This window comes from Dipodomys merriami, unplaced genomic scaffold (assembly GCF_024711535.1).
Source record: "Dipodomys merriami isolate MVZ:Mamm:240054 unplaced genomic scaffold, mDipMer1.0.p SCAF_4, whole genome shotgun sequence".
Taxonomy (NCBI): Eukaryota; Metazoa; Chordata; class Mammalia; order Rodentia; family Heteromyidae; genus Dipodomys; species Dipodomys merriami.
This window is the reverse complement of record NW_027205603.1, coordinates 86,501,738-86,513,859: the sequence shown is the minus strand read 5'-3', so window position 1 is coordinate 86,513,859 and position 12,122 is coordinate 86,501,738. Positions and strand designations below refer to the sequence as shown.

The 12,122-nt window shown below is 42.6% G+C and overlaps 1 protein-coding gene across 3 annotated transcripts in view; it reads left to right on the top strand.

Moving 5' to 3' along the window:
• The window catches only part of Adcy8 (adenylate cyclase 8), a 196,252-nt gene extending 184,955 nt beyond the window's left edge, over positions 1-11,297 (top strand). For all 3 annotated transcript variants that reach the window (XM_069991418.1, XM_069991417.1, XM_069991416.1), the window contains 4 exons: positions 4,601-4,747; positions 6,232-6,324; positions 7,446-7,560; positions 10,722-11,297. In XM_069991418.1, the coding sequence (XP_069847519.1) occupies positions 4,601-4,747; positions 6,232-6,324; positions 7,446-7,560; positions 10,722-11,209 (843 nt within the window). In that variant the 3' untranslated portion in view covers positions 11,210-11,297. The remainder of the gene's footprint in view (positions 1-4,600; positions 4,748-6,231; positions 6,325-7,445; positions 7,561-10,721) is intronic.
• Positions 11,298-12,122: the final 825 nt, after the last annotated feature.

The window sequence follows — 12,122 nt, the reverse complement described above, 5'->3', positions numbered from 1 at the left end:
CCTCATACTTCAGAAGGCTGAGGAGTTCAAGGTCAAGTTACCAGCAGGTCTGGTATCTGGTGAGATCAAATCTCTGCTTCCAAGATGTTCAGTGCTGAATTCTTACTTGGCAGAAGAGAAGAAAAGGAAGACATTGGCTCATCACCTCCCTAAAGGTTCTAATCTTATTTATGAGAGTTCTTGTGGCTTCTTCATCTAAAGATGTCATAGTAAGTTATGATTAAGTTTCAGCATATGAATCTTGGGAGGCACATTCCAACCACAACAGACACAAGGAAGGTGTTCTAGAGATACTATTATATAAGCAGAGACTTGAATGAAATTAAAGGATATCTGTAAAGCTAACAGATCTCAGTTATAGTTTTTTTCCCTTGCAGAGAAGGTTATAAGAAGCAGAGGACTTTGAATCAAACAGGTCTGTACCAATAAAAGATCAGATTGCATTTCTGTGAGCAAAGAGGAGACCAAAATGCTCACATTGACATGCGAAGTATATGGAGGGTGGATGCAAATGTTCAAAATCCTCTATAAAGTCCACACTGTCATTTCATTTTCCATCAAGAAAAATGGCAATGACACAATAATAGCCTTTCTATATTCACCCATCCCTCCCTAGTTTACAATGTGTTTTTAGCTTCTTTAAGCCTGAAATAGCAAGAGACAGATGGCACTCTCAAAGTAGTTAATTAGAGTGAATCAAATAAAGAAACCATCTCCGGAGGGATAGGTGGGTGGGCTGGAGATCTTCCATCTGAGCTTCCATCCCCCTCATCCTCCTCTCCCTGCTTTGCCCAGAATGAGGGGAGGGTTGATCTTCCTTGACTATTTCAGTGACCTTCTCTGTCCTCCAGCACCCAGTAGATGGTCATCAGGAGTGATAGACAGGAGATCCATGAGAGGAGATCTTCTAAAGCTGAGTGCGGTGGGCCACACCTGCAATCCTAGCTACTTGGGAGGCTGAGTTTGGGAGGATGGTGATGGTTGTGAACATTAGGAAGTCTAGGTATGTACGCAAGTGGAAAGAAAACCAATTGATAAACAAGGTGTCATCATATCAGTTGTCTACACTGTGTCCATCTGGAGGTTGAGCTCACAGAGGAATTGTAGGAAATGTTTCAAAAGCATGCCTCACCATTCCTTGGCTCAAAGGAGCAAAGTAGCTGGGTGCTATACAACATTTCTAGTCACTGATGGCTGCAGTTGAGGGGCACTGATTTCCTGGTACCTCAGGATGCTGCTCATTTGAGCAGAGTACCCTCTGCTGTCCAGGGTAAAACTCTATGTGAAGAAGCAAAAGTTGTAACAACTGAATCTTGGGCGGGAGAGGGTAGCAATCAGGGAGCCTGCAGCCTCTGTTACAGAAGTGGGTGTGTATTTCTGGAGCCCAAGATCCAACTTGAGGAATTAGAGACAATAGAATTCTATTCTGTGCTTCCATCAAAAAGAATGACATCGCCCCACTCGTAAGGAAATGGAAAGACTTGGAAAAAATCATATGAAGTGAAGTAAGCCAGACCCAAAGAAACATGGGTTCCATTATTTCCCTCATTTGTAATAATTACTATATGTCTAGGGTTGTCCCAGCAGAGGATCATAATAGCTCAATAGTTATGTAAATATGACTATATAAAATGATGCTAATCGAAATGAACTCAAGATATGGAAACAAGAGGTCTTTTGTTGTTGTTGTTGAACTTGTCATCAATGTACTATATCAAGTTCTTTTGTTCTTTTTATTTATTTATTTATTTATTTTATTTTTCCCTTTGGTTTATCCCCTGTAGTCACTGTTATTCTGCTACCATGCATCTTGTACATATGTTTATCTGATTTGGGGGAGGGAAGGGGAATAACAAAATGGCGAAACAAGGACACAGGATGACCCATTGCAACAATGATACTCACAAGACACCATGTTGGAAATGAACTTTACAACTTCAGGGTGGGGAGGTTGGGGAAGAATAGAGGGGGAAGGTAGTGGTAGAAAAATGAAGAATGGGGTAGCAATGCTTGACAAGAAATGTACTTATAACCTTACTTATGTAGCTGTAACCCCTCTGTACAGCATCTTTACAACAAAATAAAATATTTTTTTAAAAAGGCAGGTAGAAGTGAGGCCATAGATACAATGCCATACTGTGGCATTGCACTTCATCCTGCAAGAGTGCCCCATTGCAGGATTTTTAGAATGAAAGGTACCTAGTTACAATCTTTCATGTCTTTGAAAAAGTAAGTGTGTTTGCCATATAGGTTATGCCTTTAATTAAGACACGGCTGGAAGTCGGAGGCTCTCATATCAGTAGTCAAGGAAGAAACTGGGAAGGGCCAGGTTTTAAAAAAATAATAGAAATTACTTAATGTTAAGGAGACTAAAACAAACCCAGAAGAACTTGATAATGTATTGAAGTTGGGCCTGATGAAGAGCCAAAGGTGATTCTGAGGTTGTGTAAGTTAGATAATTTGCCTTAGAGAACTAAAGATCAGACACAGGTCAGCTAGGGAGAAGATGCAGTAGGTTTGTTTTATTTTATTTTATTTTATTTTTTATTTTAAACATGATGTACAGAGGGGTTACAGTTACATGAGTAAGGAAATGAGTACATTTCTTGTCGAGCATTATTACTCCCCTCCTTTGTTTTTCTCCAATCCCTTCTGAGGATTGTGTAAGAATAGCCCAGCATGAGGCATGGAAGCTCAAAACCCAAAGGAAACTGACCTGAAGATATAAATTTAGAAACTGCCATACATGGTGGGTGAGAAGGCTGAGATGTACCAGATATTTGTATAAGAGGGTCAAGGTCAAAACCATAGCAATCATCAACATTAAACATGGAAGAAAAGCAATAAACATCCCTGGAGGGAGAAGGCATAAGAAAATAAAGTAACTTGCTCAAGCATAGTACATCAAGAGAATCAAGACCCTGAGTAAACAATATGCCAAGAGTCAAGGGTGGCCAGTTAAATATGAACTGGCATGTGTGCTTTGGTTTTATAGACTGATCTTATCTCTATTTGTTCATCCCAGCCTGAGATGGGAATGATAAAGGTAGTAGAGAAATCTAGCGTGATAAGGTAGGAAACGAGGAGGAAGAGGATGGTTGATAGACACAAGTGTCTGTAGATTTAGGACATGTGTCTCTTTCTCTTAAAAGAGACATATAGTGGAGGAGGAGGAGAGATTCTTGGACCAGAGAAAGGAAAAAGAAAGAAAGAAAAGGATTGCCGAGGAAGGACATTGCTAAAGGGGATCAAGCGCACCATTAGAAGCAGACTTTCTGCATAAGGGAGAACACAGGATGTGGAGTTGGAGGGAAAAGGATGAAAATGCATGTGACTGTAGGCATGCGCATGGCATATGTGCTTAGAGCAGAGGTGAGGCACCCCCCAGAGCAACAGTGTTCTCAGTGATGCAGAGTAAGGTCATCTGCCCAGAGGGAAAAAGTGGAGGGACAAATTAAGAAGAGCGGTAAAGACTGGCATCAGCCATTGGAAACAGAAAAAGGAGGTGAAGGAGGACAAATGAGTTAGAATTCAGAAGTCAGCGTCAGATGAGATGAAACCATCTATCTTTGGTGGTCCCAACCCATACAAATGCCATGATCACAGTGCAATGAATCAAATAGGTAAGCCCCTTCAAAACCCCTGTGTTGAAATCCTCACCCTTCACATGGTAGTATTAGAAGGCACAGCCTTTGGAAGGTGGTGGTGCCACAAGGGCCAAGCCCTCATGACTAGGTATGTTAGTTAGCTTTTTAACCACTGGGACAAACACTGAAGAGAAATGAGTTTAAAGGAGCATTTGTCTGGGCTCATGATTTCAGAGATTTGAGCCCATTGCGTCAGGACCTGTGGTGAGGAGGTCGAGCACCCTGGCGGAAGAATGGGATAGAGCAGAGCCGCTCACATCATGGCTGCCAGGAAATAGAAAGAAGGGAAAGAGCTGGGGGCCAGGGAAATCTTTGCAGGACATACTCTCAATAATCTCCCTCCTCCCACTAGGCCACATCCTACTTTCTGCTATCTCTCCATGATTCTATCATAGTAGAAACCCATCAGATTAATTCTCTGATGAAAAAGTGGAGGAGTAAGTCTGTGGCTCAGTTATCTCTCAATCATTGAATCCAACATCAGGGACCCAGTCTTCAACACATTTGCCTTTTGTGGAACACTTCAGCGGCAAGCTGTAAAAATGGGACCAGAGCCTTTCTAAAAGAGACCCTGCAGAGCAGCCTTGCCCATCCTAGCCATGTGGGGAGACAGCTAGAAAGTGTCATCGATGAGCAAAAAAGTAGTTTCTTACCAGACACTGAATTTGCCAGTGCTTTGGTATTAGGTTTCCCAGCATCTAGGAATATGAAAAATAATTGTTTATAACAATCCAGTCTAAGGCATGTCCTTACAGCAGCCTGAACATGCTAAGACATAGAGTGTTGACCTAATGGTGTCTGAGTCCCATTTTCACCCTCTCACTGGACACCTGTGCATGTGTGCCCAGGTACACAAACATACGTCTGCTAGTACGAACGTGTGTGCAGGAAGCATCATGGCAGAAGCTAACCACTGATGTCATTCTGGCTTGCTCTTTTGTCTCTCTGTCCAGGAGCTGTATTCTCAATCCTATGATGCAGTCGGAGTGATGTTTGCCTCCATTCCAGGATTTGCAGACTTTTACTCTCAGACTGAAATGAATAACCAGGGTGTGGAATGCCTGCGCTTGCTGAATGAGATCATTGCTGACTTTGACGAGGTAAATCGAAGCCTCTCAAATTTGCAATTCCAAATGTGCATCATTGTTGGCACAGCATCATATTGTTTACTGTGAGGGTGACCTTTGCTTTTTACACTTACAGAATCCTTGGCTGCATTATAAATGCAGGCATATATTGTTGATTAATTTATTGCAATTGCAGTTATCACCTGAGCGAATTGACATTTTGATGAATGTGCCCATTGTAGAATGACTAAATCAAACGGGTTAATATACTCATCATTTCACATTCTTACCATTTTTTATGATGAAAAATATCTAAACTCTAGTCTCATAGCAATTGTCAAGTACATAATACATTATTATACACTCTAGTTACCAGGGTGCACAAAAGATCTACAGAATTTATTTCTCCCATCTGACCAAAATATGAACAAGAAAGGGGCTTCTTACCAGACATCTAGTTACAGTATACTCTCTGACAAAGACCTCCAGATGTACTGCTCACTCACTCCTTAGCCCCTGACAGGACCATTCTACTCTCTGCTTCTGAATTAGATAGTCTTTAGGCTCTGCACATAAATAAGACTCTATATTTGTCGCTTTATGTACCTGGTCTATTTACCTTAATATTATATTCTCCAGGTCTACCAATTCCAATTATGGAATTCTTCTCATTTTGTGGCTAAGTTTGTACATGTACACTATTTGTATATCTTGAACCAATGTGAAGCTACTCCAGTCCTCACTGAGATTCTATGCAAGGTATACAGGTCCTCAGATACCATGGGTCAAGTATGGCCCTTCAGCTGTTCAAGGACCTGGGCTGTGAAAGATCTTGGGTGGCTTCATCTGTCCATATTCTTCCCTCTGCCACGTCACAACTAGATCTTGTCCACTTTCTGCTAACTAAAGGCTGGCTCTCCCAGGAGAAAAGCTCTTTTGTCAGTGTGGCTGCAACAGTGAACAGGGGAGACAAAAGGAGAGGAGACAGGTCAGAGTGAGCCTTGCAGATGGACTCTCCGTGGAACTGGATATTATGAGAGGACTCTGCATAAAACAAGGACTTGGTCTGACTCACTTGTCAGTGGCATTGTTCTAGCTACCGTGCTAGGAGCAGAGGTAGGAGCATGCCCAGCCTGAAAGCTGATAATGGCTCAGGCTAGGGTGCCAGAGGGAAGTGTGCAAGCAGCAAGAGTCTAAATGCATGAAGAAAAGAAAGCCAGAGTTACTTGTTGAACTGGTTGGAATATTTGTGATTGCTTTCTGAAGCTAATCAAGTAGCCTTATTTCAAAGATGCACAGCAACACACTTTTTCAAGGGTGTCCATCATACCCATCCAGGCTTGTGGCAAACGCATGTTGACTCAATGCCTGACCACAGAAAAAAGTAGCAGGTCACGGATGCCTTAGGGTTAGCTGGGTTGTTTGGTTGGGTTTCTTTTTTTTGCATGATGAGCCAGGGGCCTATTTTCCTGGAGAGATAAACACCAGGACTAACTATTTTCCTGGATGTATTTCAGCTGCTTGGAGAAGACCGGTTTCAAGACATTGAGAAGATCAAGACCATTGGCAGCACCTACATGGCCGTGTCAGGCCTGTCCCCTGAAAAACAGGTACAAGTCTCTTGCCCTCAGCCACACCTATGCAGGGACTCTTCTGTTGTCACGTGGCTAGAGATGGCAAAGGCCCCATCACAAGGAGACCTGGAGGCAGTGAAGAGCTCGGCAGACCTGGGCTGTGACAGTCAGGGGATGTAGTGCTGTCCCCAGGAGGAGAAGGCTTCTGCGTGAACTAATACTGCTTTGTTGAGAAGCTTCTGGGCTGCTTACTGTACTTCATTACTCACAAAGATCTGAGCAAAGAAATATACTCCCATGAAGATTTAGTTGTAGAGATTGCTAAGCCCCTTCGAGGTTTTGCTCTGTATCTTTCTTTTCTCAGTCATTTTATGAGTCCTGTTTTTTATTTTCTTTTTTTAACGATCTTTAAGTAATTGTCTGAAGGGGTTTTCATTTTAATTGGTTCATTAGGACAATGCATCTTGATCAATGTTATCCGCCCCATCCATCTCCCCTTATCTGTCCACCCATCCCCTCAAGTTACCAGGTATGTTTTCACTTAGGTCCCGTGCATATCATGACTGCATTTGTCCATCCTTCTGGACTTTGTTCATCTCCCACAATCCTCTTGACAAAACACTTCCCCATTTTATAGATTTAGAAACAGGTTGGTTCAGAGGGGTACAAAGGTTTCTCTTGGGAGTTCCATGAGCAGATGTATACATGAAACATCCCTTGAATGAACACTATGAATACTTCAAAAGAAATCAGACACAGCTCCTAGACTGGAAAAACATACATGTGCAAGCAGAAGATCACACGTATATATACACATATATGCCCACATACACACACACACACACACACACCCCACCACCACCACCACCACCACCACCACCACCACACCAGTGAGTGTACACAGGAATTCACAATGCATCAACCTCAGTAGGTAAGAACAGCTGTGGAAGAAGGATGTGAGCCCCACACACTACCCTCTGAAGTAAATCTCCTGTGTCCCCAGAATCTAGGGTACTGATAGCTTTGGTTTACAGAGGCTCAAGCCTCAGATATTTTCTTCTAAAGGAAGTATAGGAGGGATTAGGATGGAAAGCTCTGAGTACAGACATGCCAATATTGGTCATGAAGGATTGACCATGTCTCTCTCATGGCTGCAGCAATGTGAAGACAAATGGGAACATTTGTGTGCCCTGGCTGATTTCTCTCTCGCCCTCACTGAAAGCATACAGGAGATCAACAAGCATTCATTTAACAACTTTGAACTTCGGATTGGTAAGTAGGGGCTGGAAGAGAAACTCCACAGAGCGATTATCTCTGCTTCTGCAGCCCCTCCCATGTCTTGGGCATCAAACCAGGGAAGATTTTTCAGCTCAGGCCTTGCTGAGCTTCTGCTCAATCATGAAACTAGAAGCAAGAACAGAAGTCTGGCGTGAGTGTGCAAATACAAAGCAAACCCTAGACTGTGGCTAGCATCTCTCCCAAGATCCTTGTCTAGTATCCTGTGTACCCATGCAGAGGTCACTGACAACCCAAGAATTATTTAATTCTGACTTCCATGATCATCATCGCTGGTAAGTCAATGTATTATTCTTAGGTTACTCTGGACAATGACCTCAGGCCAAAGGGGGATTCCATTCCTGAGGATGTCAGGTATAGCTAGTAACAAGCAGAGAGCCTTACAGAACATTTTTTTATCCATTCAGCTCACTATATCAACCTTAGAGATGCTTTGTGCAAAGTAGCAACACAGGAATCATGGCAATTTAACATCTCTTGTGATTTGCATAATTTCCCAATTCTGTTTCTGTCTCTGCTGAGTTTCTTAGAACCTCAGAAAACCTAATCTGAAACCTTCTGCTCAAGTCCACATTTTTTTTGTAGATAAGTAAATTCAGGCCCAGAAAAGGAAAATAACTATCCAAATAACACACAGCCAAAGAGTCATGTCCGTAGCAGCTCCCAGCTTCCTGGCTCAGAGATGAATAACATTCTGGCTGCCAAGAAGCATTTAAAATAACATTTGCTGCTGTCTCTATACTATAGACGTCCTCTGGCTGACTTGCTATTTAATTTCAACAGGTTCTCCTTTAGCGCATTTTAAGAAAAATGTCAATATATACTAATAGCTGACTTGTTAGAGCTGATAAATGCCATCTGCTTTTGCTCTTTGGGATAAAACAAATTATAGATCATGATTTTGATCTATGGATGAGGTTTTCCAGGCTTGTTTCTATGTCTTCTTCAACCTTGTATATTCATTCTCCAACAATGGACTACATTATTGAGCCAGGAGTAAAAAGAGACCTTTAATCCTGAAGAGAGAGACATTCTAAGTCCATTCCAAAAATGTGGGGTCCAGTCTAACTTTGGCATGGTATTCAATGACCAGAATTGTTTCACTGCTGTCAGAGCTCAGAAAATATATTTCTCAACTAGCTAGAACATGTCAACCTGTGTCACATGTCTGCTCTAACCAGCACTATGGCTACATGTGAGACATTTAAATTCTCTGGGCTTCAAATGTCCTTCTGTGTAGATTGGGAGGTTACTTATCACCTCCTCTGCCCCCCTACCTTATGAGAATCAAATGGGACAATGGTTCTCAAAGTGTATCCACCATTGTGATTCCCATACCTTCTACTGAATGTATGTGTGTGCGGGCACACGTGGGCATGTGCCCACAGGGCTAATCCTATGGCTTTACTCAAATTTCTGTTCAAAAGCCTTTCTTAACTTCCTTCTTTCCAAGTGCACTCCACAGCTTTCTCTATCCTTATACCTTTGTTGATTTTGCATTTACTTGCTGGTACTAGATTATCTATTTTTATTGTTTTATTTTCCCTTACAGTACAAAGCAAGCCCTATGAGTGCCCGCTTATATCTCTCTACCTTCCCACCATATCCCACACAGAGCAGGTGCCCAGTAAATGTTTATAAAATGATTTTTAAAAATCTAAATCCATTAAAGGAGACAGATATGCTTGCTGACACATTCAGTGAAAGGCTATTGTGTCTAGAAGGGAGGTTTCTGTTTCTTAAAGAGAAGACATTGAAACTATGTTTGAAAGCATTCACTAGCCAGCTGGCCAATGACAGATCACTGCTGGATCATGTCTATAATCCTAGCTACGTGGAAGGATGAGATCAGGAGGATCATGGTTTGAGTCTCCTTCTCAACCAAATCCTACATGTTGTGGCATGTACCTGTGATCTCAGCTATGTAAATGGGTCCAAACCAGATTGCACAGAAAATTCCTTGAGACTCCATCTCAATAAAAGAAGTTGGACATGGTGCCATGCCCCCTCTACATCAGAGGGTATAAAATAGGCCTACCATAGTCCATGCACCACCCCCTAGCCAAAACTGAGATCCTATCTCAAGACAATGTGTGCAAAAAGAGCTAGACATGGGACTCGGTAGCTGAGCTCCTGACTAACAAGCACGAAGCCCTGAGTTTAAACTCCAGTGTTGAAAATAAAGTGGGTTTGCCAAAATCTATGGGCTTGGGAGAAATCAGAGCCCATGCGGGAACAAAGGCAGGACTAAGGAGCCCAGTGGATGTGGTGGCAAGTAAGGTAAGTAACGGAGAAGTACGGCACTATGCAGGGAAAGGAAGAGGCAAGTATGGTACTAGTGGCAAGCTAGGCAAAAATCAAATTGGAAACTTTCTGGAAGTTTCCAGGAAGCACTGTACTTAAGCCCTGGAAGGCTGGAACTAGATCAGAGGGTACCTCCCAGAAAGATCTGGGCCCTCCTGCAGCAGTGGGAATCGCAGGCTTCACATGGACAAGGGGGACATTCAGAACCCTCACCATGGACTGAGAGACTGCTGCTGAAGACATGGATGGAAATACAAAAGGATGATGTCTGCCTAAGCTGTCCAAGCACTGGGTCAGTGGAAGCAGCAGATCCTGGTCAGGGCTTTACTCCCTACGTGGACTGGGATAAGCCAGTGTGAATATGGAAATAATGCTGATGGTATTGTGTCGAGCTCCCTCTGGTTATTAGGCACTATGCCAATCATTATCTACTTCATGTAAGAAAGGTGAGGTCTATGGGCTGGGAAGGTGGCTCAGTGGTAGAGTGCTTGCTTTGCATGTATGAGGTTCTGGGATCAATTCCTCAGCACTACATAAGCAGAAAAGGCTGGAAGTGGCATTGTGGCTCAAGTGGTAGAGCACTAGCCTTGAGCTAATAGCTGAGGGACAGTGCCCAGGTCCAGTATTCAAGCCCACAACTGAAAAAAAGAAAAAGAAAAAGAAAAAGAGAGATCTAAATAGCTTAAGTAACTGGCTCCGGACACACATCAAATAAGTAAAGGAGGCAAAATCCAAGTCACCTAGAAAGTTCACACACATGAACTCCTAGTAGGTCAAGACACCAGGCTAACCCTCTCACCTCCCTGATCTCTTCCTCCTCTGTTCACTTATAGGAATCAGTCACGGCTCAGTGGTAGCTGGTGTGATTGGCGCTAAGAAGCCACAGTACGACATTTGGGGTAAAACCGTAAACCTGGCGAGCCGAATGGACAGCACAGGAGTGAGCGGCCGGATCCAAGTCCCAGAGGAGACATACCTGATCCTGAAAGATCAAGGCTTTGCCTTTGACTACCGAGGGGAGATCTACGTGAAGGGTATCAGTGAGCAGGAAGGAAAAATCAAAACATACTTTCTCCTGGGAAGAGTCCAACCCAACCCATTCATCTTGCCCCCAAGAAGACTGCCTGGGCAGTACTCCCTGGCTGCCGTCGTCCTGGGCCTCGTCCAGTCCCTCAATAGGCAAAGGCAGAAGCAGCTACTCAATGAGAACAACAACACAGGCATCATCAAGGGCCATTACAACCGACGGACTTTGTTGACCCCAAGTGGACCAGAGCCTGGACCCCAACCTGAAAACACCGACAAATCTGATTTGCCATAAAAGCATTTTCGTTGTGTTTCTTTTTTTTAATTTCTTTTATATATAAAATAAATATACTAATAAAAAGGTTTAATTTTTTTTAGAACAAGAATGGTTTCATTGTCTTTGAATGCGCTCAGTTAAGGATGTAATAGAAGGTTCTTTTTGATTGCAAACACTAATCCCCTCTCTTTTGCTAACTTGTTATTATCTTTAAGTACTTGTACAAAGGAAGGGCCATATACCAAAACAGTTTATGCATCTTAGTCAGTGTCACCCCCTTCAACATTCTCACCTCCCTTTCCTTTCCTTAATTTTGTGGTATATACACTGAATTCTTGAATGCTTTCTTCCCCTGCCCGCCCCCTTCACTTGTCTACCCCTCTCCCCTTGGTGCTATCCTTTTGATGCACACATTTCCTGGGGTTGATTTGCTGGGCTTTTTACCTGGCCTTTCTAAAAAAATTATACTAGTTAAGCTCTCCATACAGTCTACTATACTTCAGTGAATTCATTTATAACCACTTGCATACCCAGCACATATAGATTTATATGTACATTCTATCTACCACAAATGAGGGAAACTAGGCAACCTTTGTTTCTCTGGGTCTGGCTTACTTCACTTAATACAATTTTTTCTGAGTCATTCTATTTCCTTAGAAATTATCCAATATCATACTTTCTAATGAATTAGTAAAATTCCATGTGTGTGAGTGTGTGTGTGTGTGTGCGCACACACATATGTATTTAACATGTTTTTGATCCATTCATCATCTGAGGGCATCTAGGCTAATCATCTTGGCTATGGTGAATAGTGATGCAAGGAATATGGTTGTGCTGGTGGCTTTACTGCAACCATGTTTGTGTTCTATTAGATAAATGACCAGAAGTAGTATTGCTGGGTCATGGGATAGCTCTATGTTTAGTTTTATTT